The sequence below is a fragment of the Mobula hypostoma genome (genome assembly GCF_963921235.1).
Source record: "Mobula hypostoma chromosome 8 unlocalized genomic scaffold, sMobHyp1.1 SUPER_8_unloc_4, whole genome shotgun sequence".
NCBI classification, from domain to species: Eukaryota; Metazoa; Chordata; class Chondrichthyes; order Myliobatiformes; family Myliobatidae; genus Mobula; species Mobula hypostoma.
Window position 1 is genome coordinate 310,145 of NW_026948127.1, and position 16,334 is coordinate 326,478.

At 47.4% G+C, this 16,334-nt stretch overlaps 2 protein-coding genes across 10 annotated transcripts in view; one reads left to right on the forward strand and one right to left on the reverse strand.

Annotated features, from left to right (window-relative positions):
* Window positions 1-447: 447 nt before the first annotated feature.
* On the reverse strand, window positions 448-6,158 carry LOC134341193 (uncharacterized). The gene is made up of 2 exons (XM_063039013.1): window positions 5,927-6,158; window positions 448-2,928 (listed from the first exon to the last, which is right to left on the reverse strand). Exon 2 carries the CDS (start codon window positions 2,890-2,892, stop codon window positions 2,125-2,127), a length of 768 nt encoding a protein of 255 aa, XP_062895083.1. The 5' UTR covers window positions 2,893-2,928; window positions 5,927-6,158; the 3' UTR covers window positions 448-2,124.
* Window positions 6,159-6,316: 158 nt separating this feature from the next.
* The window catches only part of LOC134341199 (uncharacterized), a 36,090-nt gene continuing 26,072 nt past the window's right edge, over window positions 6,317-16,334 (forward strand). For 5 of the 9 annotated variants that reach the window (XR_010016729.1, XR_010016730.1, XR_010016731.1 and 2 more), the window contains exons 1-8: window positions 6,317-6,402; window positions 6,887-7,039; window positions 8,357-8,605; window positions 10,475-10,627; window positions 11,394-11,511; window positions 11,763-11,909; window positions 15,067-15,286; window positions 15,943-16,192. Coding sequence is in view for 1 of the 9 variants with exons in the window: in XM_063039024.1 (XP_062895094.1) it covers window positions 16,045-16,192 (148 nt within the window). In the remaining 8 variants the exon portion in view is untranslated. Of the gene's footprint in view, window positions 6,403-6,886; window positions 7,040-8,356; window positions 8,723-10,474; window positions 10,628-11,393; window positions 11,512-11,762; window positions 11,910-15,066; window positions 15,287-15,942; window positions 16,193-16,334 lie in introns of those variants that run through there. The other 4 variants (XM_063039019.1, XM_063039024.1, XM_063039020.1 and 1 more) reach the window with 3 other exon arrangements.

Sequence of the window (16,334 nt, forward strand, 5' to 3'; positions counted from 1 at the left end):
GGTGACCTTATTCAAAGGTCTAAGACTCTGTTTTGACAGGGGAGATGTTGGATGATTTCATCAGGGTCTGGAACAAGGGACATAACTATAGATAATGGACTGGTGGTTTCACACTGATGTGTCAGAACTTCTTTAGGCAGAGGGGAGTGACGGTCTGGGTGTGAAGACTGGATCACAGTGGGGGGGAGGATAACGTGGAGGGGATAGTGAACACTTGATGCTGGAGAAGCAGAGGAGATGGAGAAAGGTGACAGAAGAATGAAGACCAGCAGAGATCAGTCCTGACCCAAACTTGATGATATGACGGTGGTGGGGCCAGGGGCGTATCTACGAAAAATAGCGCCTATGGCAAGCGCTGAAATTGCACCCCTGTCCAAACATCTGACACCCATCCTTTAGATGACTTTACCATAATATCAACTCAAAAATACACATCAAGCTCGTTAATCTTTTAATTAACAAGTTATGGCACTACAAATTATAACTGCACCTTCCTTGCTTTCACTGATGCAAATAGGTCTATGATGTGATCAAAGTCAGTTTTTTCAGTTTCTTCTCTTTCTACACTCAGCAGAGCAAGATCACAGAATCTGCCTTGACCCATGGAGGCTCTCAAACACGAAAGTATTAGTTTTAACTTGCTGAATGATCTCCCACAGCTGGCAATGGAAACTACGATGGTTAGCATTATCTGAATAGCAATGTGAAGATTCGGGAAGATGCTCTCATCTCCATACTGAACAATAAATTCAAGAAGCTGTTCAGGACTTGATATTTTCATGTTGACCCACCTTGATGACAACATTATGCAAATCAAACTTTCTTCATATACCCGCTGTCCATCAGTTTCCTCCTTAGCTGTTAACCCAGCCTCTCTCGAGTTCTCATCAGCCATTCATTTTTTTTCATCCCTGACGTCTTTCAACTTCAATATTCCATTCTTCACAGAGACCGACTCCTTCTTCGAGTGACTCACTGACCAACACTTCTCTATCATCATAAAAATAATCTCAGAGGGCTTTCAAAGCCAGGGCAGCATCGTGGAAGTTCATGCTAGGATCCTGCAGCCTCTTTTGAATACAGTCAATGCGAATGAGAACTTTGTTCCAAAATCCTAGCAAAATCAGAAAATCGTAACTCAACATGCGGTTGTACAACTGCCTTGCGTTACTTATTTCACCGGTCTCTTTTTCATTGTTTATCATGTCCTGGAGAACTTGAAGTATCTCCTCAAGGTACTTGTTGACGGGCTTCACTGCTTCTGTCCTTGCACTCCACCTGGTTTCGGACTCCGACTTAACAACCACAGGCACGGTGTTTTTGAGTTTTTCCCAGCACTGTGTTGAACAAGAGAAAAATACGTAGAGAGCTTCGATGGTTCCAAAAAACGTGACCATCATTGTATCCTGCTTGGCTGCATGTACACCCATCAAGTAGAGTGAGTGATTGTCACAATTCACAAACACTGCCAGGTTGTTTTTCTCACTTATTCTTTGATGAAAACCACTTCTGTGTCCAGCCATCACAGCAGCATTGTCATAGCACTGTGACCGACAATCTTACAGCTCCATTTCGTCCTTCTCTAGCTGTTTCAAGATGTCTTCAACCAAGCTCTCAGCATCCTTCTGGCTTATCTGGATAAAACCAAGGACTCTCTAACACGGACTGTTTTCCTCTCAAAATCAACTTCCACATAACTCACTACTTCTGTCATCTGCTCACGGTGTGCCTGATCAGGAGTCGAGTTGAACGTGAGACCATGGTACTTGGCTTTACGAATGCTTCTCAGTAAACTCTGGCGAACAGTGGATGCCATCATGTGGATGAATTCGTTCTGGATACCCGTTGGAACATAAGACGTGGATCCAGGATGACTTTCCAAATGAGTGAGGTGTTCTTTTATGACAGGGTCAAAGATGGCCAGTAGTTTCAGTAAACCAAGGAAATTTCCCACATTGGAGTCATCGTCTTGCTGAAGTGACTCCCTGTGTCCTCACAAAGCCAGGTTCTGAGTCACAAGGAATTTTATGCAGTGAAGGATTCTTGTCAAGATATCACGCCACTTCTGCTTTTCCTTCTCAATCCGTGACTGAAATACCGCGTCAATAACTCCTCCGCTTCCAGCTAAATTTTTTCCCATTTCTTTCCACTGTGTGAAGCATTCCCAATGATTCTCAGCATTTTCATGAACTCTAATCCTTTCAGGTGCTTCCACTGGTTGAATCCACTTTCCTGCTCCAATGAGGATTGATGGCCTGACTGAGAATAGAGAAGACAACAGATACAAAATGCAGACTTTTTAGAAGGGGGATAGACCAGCCACGAGCAAGTCACTTCCTCAGCACGACCATTTCCCAATTTCCTCTTGAACCAAGTTTTGTTCATTGAGCGGTTATTTGTTGGTAGGAAAGGCCCCTCATTGTTCGGGAAATACTTCGAGCTCAGCTTTATTATTTCTGTTCTCAATGCGTCAGGCAGAATTGCTTTTCCAGTATCCTTGTCGAACTTCAGAAGTCCAATGTCACGCTGTTCAATCACTTTCAGTACGACAGTTCGAGGCTCTTTGACACCATCCAGTTCACTAGGTTCAGTGTCGTCAGGTTCAATCTCGTCAATAAACTCAACAGCACCACCACTACCATCATCTTCCCCTCCTGTCATGTCCACGTTCTCCGTGGCAGCCTCACTCTTAATCTTGTCATACTCGGATTTATCTAACTTGACCTCCTCCTCGGCCTGTGACGCATTTGTACTTGATCCACCTTCGGATTCTAACAAACTTGTAGCAGATGCAAGCGACTCCATGGAACATGTCGAACTATTTGTTCTGGGCTTTCCAAAGAAGGGCATGAAGAACTTGCTTGACTTCTTGGCTTCCTCCGCCTCCAACATTCGCCTCTTCTGTCCTTCAGCTCCACTTTCCTTCTTCTTCATGAAGAAACATAATCAAAGACAGATCATACATCTGAAGAAAATTATGTTTTCACTATCCCAGGATGTCTTGTCTGACTTTAATAGAAACCACTCAGTGGCGCCCCCCCCCTTCAGGTGGCGCCCAGGGCACGTGCCATACCTGCCATACCTTAGATACGCCACTGGGTGGAGCTCATCACCAACAACAATGAGATGGCCTACAGAGAGGAGGTGGAAGAGCTCGAGGCCTGGTGCCAGGCAAATAACCTCTTTATCAATGTCAACAAGACAAAAGAGATGGTGATTGCTGAGATCTCACAAGATCACAAGACAAAGGAGCAGAAGAAGGCCATTCGGACCATCGAGTCCGCTCCGCCACTCCACCATGAGCTAAACTATTCTCCCATCTAGTTCCAATTTCTGGCTTTTTCCCCATATCCCTTGATACCCCGACTAATTAGATACCTATCAGTCTCCTCCTTAAACACCCTCAATGATCGGGCCTCCACAGCTGTATGTGGCAACGAAATCCATAAATCTATGACCTTCTGGCTAAAAAAAATTTCTCCTCATCTCTGTTTTAAATGGGTACTCTCTAATTTTAAGACTGTGGCTTCTTGTCCTGGACTCACCCACCAAGGGAAACAGCCTTTCCACATCTACTCTGTCCAACCCTTTCAACATTCAAAATGTTTCTATAAGATCCCCTCTCATTCTTCTATACTCTAATGAATACAGTCCAAGAGCCGACAAACACTCCTCATATGTTAGCCCCTGCATTCCAGGAATCATCCTCGTAAATCTTCTCTGAACTCTCTCCAATGTCCTTTCTAAGATAGGGGGCCCAAAACTGCACACAGTATCCCAAATGAGGTCTCACCAGTGCCCCACAGAGCCTCATCAACACCTCCTTACTCTTACACACGATTCCTCTTGAAATGAATGCCAACATAGCATTCACTTCCCTTACTGCTGATCCAACCTGGTGGTTAACCTTTAGGGTATCCTGCACGAGAACCCACAAGTCCCTTTGCACTTCCGATTTTTGAATTTTCTCCCTATCTAAATAATAATCTGCCCGATTATTTCTTCCAAAATGTACAACCGTACATCTCTCAACATCGTATCTCATCTGCCATTTCTTTGACCACACTCCTAAGCTGACCAAGTCTCTCTGCAACCTTTTCGTTTCTGCAATACTTCCTGCTCCTCCACCTATCTTGGTGTCATCTGCAAACTCATCCACAAAACCATTTAATTGATAATCTAAATCATCGATATACATCGTAAAAAGAAGCAGCCCCAACACTGACCCCTGCAGAACACCACGAGTAACCGGCAACCAATCAGAATAGGATCCCTTTATTCTAACCCTTTGCTTTCTGCCAACAGCCAATGCTCCACCCATTCCAATATCTTTCCTGTAATTCTTATTAAGTAGCCTCTTATGCGGCACCTTATCGAAGGCCTTTTGAAAATCCAAATACACAACATCCACAGCCTCTCCCTTGTCAATCTTATTTGAGATCACCTCAAAAAATTCCAATAGGTTGATGAGGCAGGATCTTCCCTTCATGAAACCATGCTCGCTTGGGCCTATCTTGTCATGCACCTCGAGGTATTTCATAACCTCGTCCTTGAGGATCGACTCCAATAACTTTCCAACTACCGACGTCAGACTAATAGGTCTGTAATTTTCTTTTTGCTGCCTCCCTCCTTTCTTAAACAGCAGAACTACATTTGCGACCTTCCAGTCCTCCGGAACCATGCCAGAGTCTATTGATTCCTGGAAGATCATTTCCAATGCTTCCACAATCTCCAAAGCCACCTCCTTCAGAACCCGTGGGTGCACCTCATCTGGTCCAGGAGACTTATCTATTCTTAGTCCATTTAGCTTCCCAAGCACCTTCTCTTAGAAATCTTGACTGTACCTAATTCTATTCCCTGAGACCTCTGGCTATCAGGTATATTGCTCATGTCTTCCACTGTGAAGACTGATGCAAGATACTCATTCAGTTCCTCCGCCATCTCTTCGTTACTCACGCCCTCTTTATATCAGTTACACTCTGGTAGAAACCTGAGCAGTTTCAGAGTCCTGGGAATGCACATCTCACATGGTCCCAGAACACATCCTTCACAGGAAAGCTCATTAATCCTCTACTTTCTGAGAGGCTGAAGAGAGCCGGTCTGTGCACATCTATACTCACATCCCTCTGCAGATGCACAGTAGAGATGCACCAATTCTTCAATAGGCTTGACAATTGCCCTCCTGTCACACCCCCTCTGCACACCAGCCCAGGTACCAAGTCACCCGATGCTCCCTCAGCACTAACACCTCCCCTCCGCCCTCCTGTTCAACGCAGGTAACCGCTGTCTACACCCCTCCTTCCCCTGCACCTACCACCCACACCTTCACATACCACGTGCCTTGTCCATTCGTCCATCCCCACTCATCTCCCTCCTGGCACTTACCCTTGCAAATGGAACAAGTGCTACACCTACCCCTACACCTCCTCCCTCACTACCATTCAGGGCCCCAACCAGTCCTTCCGGGTGAGGCGACACTTCACATATAAGTCTATCGGGATCATATACTGTGTCCGGTGCTCCCGGTGCGGCCTCCTGTATATTGGTGAGACCCGATGTAGATTGGACGACCGCTTCACTGAGCATCTGCGTTCTGTCTGCAGCAGAAACACCTTTAATTCCACTTCCCATTCCCATTCTGATACGTCCACCCACGCCTTATACTCCGCTTGGGTAGCCTCCAACCTGATGGCATGAACATCAATTTCTCAAACTTATGGTAATTCCCCCTTTCACCATTTCCCAACCCCTTTTCCCTCTCTCACCTTAACTCCTTGCCCGCCCATGGCTCCCTCTGGTGCTCCTCCCCCTTTTTCTTTGTCCCAGGGCCTTCTGCCTCTTTCACCAATCAACTTCCCCGCTCTTTATTCATTCTTCCCCCTCCAGGTTTCACTGTCGCCTGGAGTTTCTCTCTCCTCTCCCCCACCTTTTCAATCTACTCCTCATCATTTTTCTCCAGTCCTGCTGAAGGGTCTCGGCCTGAAACGTCGATTGTACTTTTCTCCATAGATGCTGCCTGGCCTGCTGAGTTCCTCCAGCATTTTGTGTGTGTTTCTCGTGTTTCCAGCATCTGCAGATTTTCTCTTATTGTTGTGAGACAATTCTTGTCCTGGATCGACCCTGCGCCCCTGCGATAGAACGCCTCGGCGCCACGGGGCGGGGCTGTAGCCCAGATCCCGCCTCTACGCCATGACGGGCGGTCGGCTCGACCAATGACAGTCGGTGCAGGTTCAAAGTGTTGCTGTCCATTCACAGAGAGCTATCGTGCTGACTGCCAGCTCCTCAGACGAATAGAATTAGAGTATGGTGGAAGGACCCGCCCCCGTGTCCGAGAGCGTAAACACGGAAATGTCTGAGCCGGAAGTGGGAGAAATATGTCCAGGATGGGGATTCGGTGCAATGGTAGGTGAGGGTGACAGGGCGGCGGGTGAGGGGAAGGAGCAGTCGGTGAATGTGGGAGAACAAGGCGGAGGGACAGGAAGAGGGGTCGGATGGGGTGAGGGAGAGGCGTTCGGGGAAGGAGAGGGAGTGTCGGTGTGATGAGGCGAGATAAGGATATTTGACAGAGGGAGTGGACTGAGACTGAGTAAAGACAGAGTTTGTGGAGAGAGTGTTGGGTGAGCGACAGTGGGCAAAGGGATGGGGGATATTCACCGCCCACATACCTCCATTCCCACTCCCCTCACCTCTCCATCCCAATCTCTACCATTCTATCCTGCCCCCACACTTTCCACTCTTTTAACCCCACTATCCCCCATCTACCCCCACTACACTCTCATCTACCCGTCTGTAACATCCTACCCCACATGTGGGAGAAGTGAGACCGGGCGCATCTCTGGGCAACACACTGAGACTGGGAGATGAACTCACACTCTGTGTTTCACAGTGCAGTGTTACGGTCGAGGAGAGATCCATGAGGAGATTGTGAAGAAGCTGGACATCTCCCGTTGTGAAGGGCCAGGGGTTCCCTGCGTTCTCTTTGTCTACAAAGTGTCTCATGAAATTCAGAATATTTGAAATGCCCTTCACTGGGTCACAGGTAAATACTTAAAAAGACCATGAGATATAGGAGCAGAATTAGCCCATTTGGCCCATCGAGTCTGCTCCACCATTTCATCATGCTGGTTCATTCTTTCTCTTAGCCCCAATTTCCTGCCCTCTCCCCGTATCTCTTCATGCCCTGACTAATCAAGAACCTTAAATATATCCAATGACTTGGCCTCCACAGCCACCTGTGACAATGAATTCCACAGATTCACCACTCTCTGGATAAAGAAATTTCTCCTCGTCTCCATTCCACAAGGACACCTCTCAATTTTGTGGCTGTATCCTCTGGTCTTAGACTCCACCACCATAGGACACATACTCTTCAACATTCTGTAGGTTTCAACGAGGTCACCTCTCATTCTTTTGAATTCCAATGAGTTCAGGCCTAGAGCCATCAACGCTTTTCATATGGCAAGCCTTTCAATCCTGGAATTGTTTTCATGAACGTCCTCTGCAATGCCAGCACATCCCTTCTTATAAAAGGGGCCCAAAAACAATCATAATTATCCAAGTGAAGCCCCATCAGTGCTCTATAAAGCCTCAACATTACATACTTGCTTTTATATTCTAGTCCTCTTGAAAGAAATACTAACATCACACCTGCCTTCCTCACCAATGACTCAACCTGCAAATTAACCTGCACAAAGACTCCCAAGTCCTCAAATTTTTGAATTTTCTCACTGGTAAGAAAATAGTCTCCCTGTTTATTTCTTTCAGCATAGGTGAAGTCATTGAGTGATAATATTTCCATGAAAATCCTTCCCTTTTGGGGCTTCTGATCTCTGCTGGCTCTTCCCTACCTGAGGAGCACACTAACACTGTGTGTGTTCCTTAGGATTGAATCATTACTGATGCAATGACTTTCTGAAGATGATAATGTCCTGCCCAGTTGTATCTGTTGAGGGGACAGAGGTTATTGTTGTGATGGGAGATGTGTATTGGTGCACAACAAGCTCCCACAAACAACAGTGGGGCAATCTACCAGGTATTCTAATGCAGCATTGTCTGGGACACACTTGGGCTACCTCGCTCTGTGTGAAATGGCGTATGTGGATCTTTCTGTGCACCTGACAGGGGGTCTGGTGATTGGGCTGAAAATCCCCGTGCTATACCTCCTGTGGGACGTGACTGCCTGTAGTGGGAGCTGGGAGGACTGCCTTGTACACAGACAGCATCACTACAACACCACCCGGGCACATGGGGGGCAGGAGGGTGGGCACAGCCCTGGGTGGAAGGTGTTGCTGTACCTTGAGGGACACACAGCCCTCCCACAGCATCACCCAGATCACTCTGTTACTCTGTGTTTCAGGAGGAGGGACAGTGCGGAAGGAAGACATTTGTGCCGTGACTCTATTGCAGAAATCCCCAGCTGTCCGAGAGAAGAAGATAACGCTAGATCCAGGGTTATTCCATAAGGGAACTGAAGTTTTTCACGTATCCTGGATGGATTCCAGTAGCTGGTGGAGTAGATCGAAGACGTACCAGTGCCCCACAGTGATTCAGACTGTCAAACAGAGTCTCATCGACAGGACCCGATCCAGAGGAAGTTCCTGCTCCGGTGGGTAAAACCTGCCTCTTTATTGCCACACCTCGTTTTGCACTGTAAACTTCCCACTATGAACATAAGGGGCGTGTCTCGGTGACAGAACCAGATCCAGAGAACGTTCCTTCCTCGGTGGGTAAAACCTGTCTCTCCCTGTCATGCCTCACGCTTCACTGCAACCCTCCCACATGCAACATGAGGGATGTGTCTGATGTGTGTCCTGGGTGGGAAAATGATGGAACAATAGTCGGTCAGTCAGTGACTGCTGCGGGAGGGAGGTTCGGAGCACAAACGTCCTTGGATCCTGAGGTCAATTTAGCACCAAATCCCCGTGTACATGCTTCTGACTGATGTGTGTGCTTTCCAGTAGGGCAGAGTGAGTATCCGCCAGGCGGTGAGACTCTGGTGGTGAGTGAACAATTGACTTCCTCGATTTCTTCAGGATGCAGCCAAAGGCAGAACAGCTGGAACTTGGAAAGGCTTCAGTGTAACGGTGAGAACGCAGGCTTGGGGCTCGACCCAAGCGACTGGGGCAGGAGTTGAGAAATGTCAAGTCTGCAGAGGCAGTATGTTCCTGTCGAAGTGGAGGGTAAACCTGGCAAGATGAGAGATATTCAAGCTTTGGTCAAGAAAAATATGGAAGGACAAGGTGCAATTAGGTCATTTGCCAGTGAATCCCTTAACGTCACATGACTAAGAATACTATCGAGAGGAAAATTAGGAGGGAAAACTGAGGGGGTGTGATGTGGATCTGGAAGATAAAGTTAAGGAAAATACCAATAAATTCTGTAGTGGTTAGCTGAAAATTTGCAATGGTAGCCATGTATGCACAAATCCCACTGCTGTCGTTAAGGTGTTTGCACTTTCTCCCCATGACTGCAGTGAGTTTCAACTGGGGTTTTCCAGTTTCCTGCCACATTGCCAAAAACCTTAGTGTTAGTGAGTTGTGGGCACGCTACTTTGGCACTGGAAGCAGATCTAAATGATCTAAATCAGAGCTGCAGGGCAATTCTTTCACCCATAGGGTGGTGAGTATATAGACCGAACTGCCAGAGAAAGTGGGTGCAGCAGGTACAATGGTATCATTGAAGGGGCACCTGAATAAATGCATGGAAAGGCAGGGTTAGAACGGATAAAGTTGACTGCAGGAAATTGGGATCATCCAGCTGGGCATAGTGGTCATCACTGACTCATTGGGCAAATAGTCTCTATCTTGCTGTATTAGATGATGGGCTGAATGGCTTGCATTGTCTACATCCCTCTGTCTCCAATGATCTACCCTAGGTCCCTGTGTGTGGCCTCATAAAGAGAGACCCCACCACTTCCAGGGAGGGGATTCTGAGGAATGTATGAGTTGAGGTTCGAAATGTCTTACCCAACGTCCATACCTCGCCTGTAGCTGTGTCAGTTTCACCCCTGACCCTTACAGCCTCTAAATCTACTTCTTCTACACTTCTCCCATCTCTTTGACGCCAATCAGCCCCTATACCACTCTCCATCACTGCAATGCACAACAAACTCTTTGCTTTCACTTTCCACTGGATCTCCTGTACTCCAGACTGATCCTCAGTGGTACAAAGCCTGTTCTCAGGGCACAGGACACCCATGCTGGTTGGTGTCCATCTCTGAGCTCAGAGGAACATTAGATCACCTCAAACAACAGGAATTCTGCAGATGCTGGGAATTCAAGCAACACACATCAAAGTTGCTGGTGAACGCAGCAGGCCAGGCAGCATCTCTAGGAAGAGGTACAGTCGACGTTTCAGACCGAGACCCTTCGTCAGGACTGGATCACTTCCCTTCCTTTCCGTTACAGAGAATCACCCTGAGTGAAATGTGCTGGTGTGAGGCAGGCTGAGTGAGCACAGGTTCTGTGTTTTACAGTGCAGCGTTATGGTCGGGGAGACGTCCATGAGAAGATTGTGAAGGAGCTGAAAATCTGCCAGTGTGAAGGGCCAGGGGTTCCCTGTGTTCTGTTTGTGTACAAAGTGTCTCATGAAAATCAGGATCTTCGAGATGCCCTGCAGTGGGTCACAGGTAAATACACTCGTCTTCTGTCAGTCTGTGACTCCACCGAATGAAACCTTACCCTAGAGTCCTCTTGTCTTTTGGTGACTGTTATTGACCACTGCCTCCTGCCTCTCTCTGAGGCACAATAATTACTGTGCATGACCCTCTGTATTTTTCCATTGTAGTGGAAGGCATGTGCATTGTTTTACCCGGTCTTACCCCTACAGTACACAAGAGTTTTCATTGTGATGGGAGATTGGTGCATAGCAAGCTCCCACAAACAGCAGAGAGGCAATGAACTGGGTATCCTGTTGCAAAATCCTCTGGGTCATGGTGGGGTTCCCATGCCTCTGTCCAAAATGATGTTTGTGGATCATGCTGTACACCTGAGGAGAGCTGATCATTGGGCTGAAAGTCCCAGAGGAGACCAGGAGAGGGGGTGGGAAGACTGACTTGTACACAGACAGCATCACCCCACACCACCCAGACAAAAACAAACACAGACACACACGCATGCACATGCACACTCACCCACCCACCAGGAAGGTGGGCACAACCCAGATGGAAGGTGCTGAGCCCAGGGATGATGAGCCCTGTGGGTTCCTGCAGTGGGTGGGACACACACCCCTCCCACAGCAGTACCTAAATCACTCTGTTACTCTGTGTTTCAGGAGGTGAGACAGTGCGGAAGGAAGACATTTGCTCTGTGATTCTGTTGCAGAAATCCAGAGATTTCAGAGTAAACAAGATGATTAATCCAGGGTTATTCCATGAGGGAATCAATGTTTTTCAGATATTTTGGACAGAAGCGAGTGTTACGTGGGCAAGTGCTGATGAAGGCCACGCAGTGATTCAGACCGTCAGACAGACTCTCATCAACAAGACAAAATCCGGAGGAGGGTCCTGTCCCGGTGGGTAAAACCTGCCTCTCCCCGGCCGCACGTCACGTTTCACTGTAACCTTCCCATATGGAACGTGTGTGTCTGGGGTGGGAGTGATGGGAAACTGTCAGAACTGTACCCCAGTCAGTCAGTAACCGCTCCGGGATGGGGGTGTGGGAGGGAGGGAGGGTCAGAACAGAAAATCCCCGTCGGTTCTAAGGTAACATCAACACCAACTCCCAGGTTACAGGTTTCTGATTGATGTGTGTGTTGTGCACTAGGGTCGAGCGAGGATCAGCAGGGCAGTGAGACTCCCTCACTGTGCAGTGCGCCCACCTCGATGTGCAGAGAGCAACCAGATCATTTGACATCTTCAACCTGCACGCAAGTGAAGAGCGAAAAGAGCTCAGAGAAGTTTCAGTGTAACGGTGAGAAGCAAGGATTGGGGCATGACTCGTGGCATATCAAGGGTGTAGATGTGTTACGTTCCTCTTGTGTACAGAGCATGGATGGTTTAGGAACCCTGGCTGACGAGACAGATTGAAGTTCCAGTCAAGAGGAGAGGCAAGCACACATTGTGTTCACAAACAGGAGTCCCGAAGAAGGGTCTCAGTCTGGAGCATCGGATAGCCAACTCTTTAACATTGATGCTGCCCGGCCTGCTGAGTTCCTCCATCATTTTGTACACAATACATTGTGTTTAATTTGGGGACAAGTTCATCTCTTGATGATTTAAAAAAATATAAAGAATGCACTTGAGGTAAATCTGGAGGGCAAAGTGCGGGTATGAGATGGATCTGACAGACAAGACTAAGGAAAATTCTAGAAGTTTCTATAGCTCAGTAACGATGAAAAGGATGGTTAGTCAGAGAGGAGTTCCTGTTGAGGATCAGCAGGCTGTCTATAATTTGAGGGGGCAGATAGGTTGAAATTATAACTGAAAATCACGATTGCTCAAGAGATTAGGGCAACAGGTGAAGACGGATTGGGGGCATTCATATTCCCAGGGAGAAGGTATTTGCAGCCTTACAGTGCATTTTAGTGGGTAAATCCCCAGGGCCTTACTAAGTGCTTCCTGGGACTCAGTGGGAGGCTAGAGAGGAAACAGCGGAGGCCCTTACGGAGATAATTACTTCATTGTTTGTTACTGGGAAACAATGCCACTAAAGAATGGAAGGAAGTCAGTGTTGTTCCGTAGTTTAAGAACGATAGAAGGGATAAGCCAAGGAATGACAGACCAGTGAATCCGATGTCAATTTGGGGAAGTTAGTGGTGGGCAGTTGGAGGGATAGGATATCTCAGTATTTGGGTAGACAGAGACTGATTAGGAGTTTGCATGGTGTTGTGAATGGTAAGTTGTGCAGTTGAACCTCTTTAGAGCTGTTTGCAGAATGACCAAAATTGTAGATGAGGTTCAGGCTGAGAATGTTGTCCATTTAGCAGAACCAACAATAAGACCTCGCATGGTAGGATCATATAGTAGGAAACGTTGCATGAAATCCTGGAGAGACAGTTCGTTGGATGCAAAAATATGACGGATATACAAGCTTTAGTCAAGAAGGACATGGTTCAATTAGGTCATGTGCCAGTGAATCCTTTAATGCCAAATGACTAAGAAAACAATCGAGTGAAATCATGAGGGCAAAGAGAGAGGGTGTGAGATGGATCTGGCAGAAAAGGTAAAGGGAAATCCCAAGAGATTTTGCAGCCATATCATGAGTAACAGGGTGGTTACTAAGTGAGTAGATCCCTTTAGATATTAGCAGGGCTCCCCATGTCTTGACCTGCAGGACATGGGTGAGATTCTTAACTTTTCACTGAGGAGATAATCATGATTACTCAAGGGAATTAGGTAGAGATGTTTTGGATACTGGTCATATTTCCAGAAAGGATGATATTTGCAATCTTACAGTGTATTGTTGGATAAATCCCCAGAGCCAGAGCGAGTGCTTCCTTGAAATTTGTGGGTGGCTGGAGGAGAAATTGTGGAGTCTCTTGCTGAGATTATTGCCTCATCGTTTGCCACCAGAGAAGTTGCAGAAGACTGGAAGGAAGCTTATGTTTGGTTGTTTGAGAAGAGCAGGAAGTTCATGCCAGGGAACGACACACCAGTCAGTGTGAAATCAGTAGTGAGAAAGTTACCTACGGGAGTTCTGAGGGACAGGATATACCAGCATTTGAGTGGATGGAGTCAGATTAAATAGAGTCAGCATGGCTTTGTGCATGAAAAGCCCTGCTTATTGAACAGTATTCAATCTATTTGAAGAGATGACTGAAAAGGCAGATGAGGGCAGGGCAGTGGACGTTGTCTATTTGTAGTTCAGTGAGGCCTTCGACAAGGTCTTGCAAGGTAGGGAAACCTGGATGATTAGGAATCTAGTCAAGATTGGTGGATTCACAATTGTTTTGGACGACGAAAGCAGAGGGTGGTGGTTGAAGGTTGTTTTTCGGAATGGAGGCTGTTGATGAGCTGTGTTCTGCAGGGATCAGTGTTGGGTTTCTTTCGATTGCTATTTTGAGAAATGATTCGAATGCCAATACACAGGGCTTGATCAGTAATTCTGTGGATGACTCACAATACAAGGGTGCTATTGATAGTGAAGAAGGGTGTTGTGGAATACAGAATGGAGGAGTAAATAAAATCATCGAGGCAAGATAAAGTGCATGGTAACAGTCTTTTCTCCAGGTCAGAGGATCCACAATTAGAGTCCCTGGGTTCAGGGTGAGGGGAGAGAGTTAAAAGGGACAGTGGAGAGTATGTGAAACTATTATAGTTATTATTCTAATATGGATTTATTGAGTATGCCAGCAAGGAAATGAATCTCAGGGGTGTATATGGTGATATATATGTACTTTGATAATAACTGTACTTTGGTCTTTGGTCTTTTCCACAGGGAAGTGGTTAAGGCAGGTGCAAGAGTATCCTTTCAGAAGCACTTGGATAGGTACATGGAGGGGGGTGGGACTTGGAGAGATACAGTTGTAATGCAGACAATATGGACAATCTGGATGGGCACCATGGCCAGTGAGGAGTAGTTGGGCCAAAGGTCCTGTATCCTGCTGTATTGTCCAATGTCTCGATGGGCTGAAGGGCCTCCACAGGGCACATCCGGCAGTCCCCCGGTGATAGGTCGCTGTAGATTGGATGTTGCTCTGTATCTATCGACCCAAAGCTTCCAGGGATGGTATTCTGTGTGTTGAGAGAGTCATTGTACTTACTGTCTCACCCACGTCAATACCTCACGCTGTCCGTGTGTCTGTTTTCCCTTCCCCTCCGTTCTCTACACACGTCCCACTCTCTGAGCCCAAATGGACCCTACAGCACTTCCATTCTCTGTGACCCCTCCTCGTCTCTCTGACCCACTCTGGAACCTACACTCCTTGTCATCTCTGTGGTCTCCACTGTCTGCAACACTCCTCCCCACCTCTGTAAACTACCCCACTTAACCTGCTGCTTTCACATCCCTTGAGAACTCACATTTGCTGACACATTGACGCTGAAACAGAGCCCATTCCCATGCTGATGGGTGCCCATCTCTGAGCTCGGAGGAACATTAAATCTATCCCCTTCCCTTCTGTTACTAGGAATCACCCTGAGTGAAATGTGCTGGTGTGAGGCAGCCTGAGTGAGCACAGGTTCTGTGTTTAACAGTGCAATGTTATGGTCGAGGAGCCGTCCATGAAGAGATTGTGAAGCAGTTGAATATCAACGAGTGTGAATGGCCATGGATTCCCTGTGTCCTGTTTGTCTACAATGTATATCATGAAATTGAGGATTTTCGAAATGCCCTGCAGTGGGTCACAGGTAGATACTCTTGTCCTCTCCGCAGGTGAAGTCATGAAGTCAATTAGCTTCCCTGGTATCCCCTTCCCCTTGGAAACTTCTGCTGACTACTGGCTCTTCCCTTCCTCTGAGGTACAATAATTATGACTGTGTGTCATCCTGGGATTTGGTTCACAGTAGGAGAGTGGCACTGCATTGATGTAGCACCTTCCTTATCCTTGTCATGTTCTGTGCTGCCCTGCCACCAAAGCTCACAGTAGTTATCATTGTGATGGGGATGTATAATGGTGCACAGCAAGCTCCCAGAAACAGCTGTGAGGTAATGGACTGTGGATCCCGATGTAACATTGTCCAGGGTATGGGTCAGTTCCCTTCCTCTGTGTGTAAGGTGTTTGGAACTTTCTGTGCCCGAGTGGGGAGAGCATTCCTGGGATGAAAGTCCCAGTGGAAAAATGATGCTACTGTCAGTGCTCTACCTCCTGTGGGGAAGTGAGTGCCAGTTCTGGGATGGGAGGGCTGTCTTGCACATAGTCAGTATCAACTGGACACACACGGGGGCAGGAAGGTGTGCACAGCCCCAGGTGGAAGGTGCTGAGCTCAGGGCTGATGTACCCAGTGGGTGGGACACACACCCATCCCACAGCAGCACCCAGACACTCTGTTACTCTGTGTTGCAGGAGGCGGAAGAGCGCAGAAGGAAGACATTTGTGCCCTGATTCTGTTGCAGAAATCCCTGGATGTGGGAGAAGGGAAGATAAGGACCTATCCAGGGTTATTCCATGAAGCAACAGCAGTTCAGAGTACTTTGGAGAGAAACCAGCGATATTTTCAAAAGGAGGAAAGCTGACTGCCAGTGTCCAAATACGATTCGGGCCATCAGACAGAGTCTCAGTGACCGAACCAGATCCAGAGAACATTCCTCCTCCGGTGGGTAAAACCTGTCTCTCCCTGTCATGCCTCACGCTTCATGGTAACCCTTCCCACATGGAATGTGAGGGATGTGATCGATGTGTGTCTTGTGTGGGAAAATGATGGAACCAACTGTAGTCTGTCAGGCAGTGACTGCTGC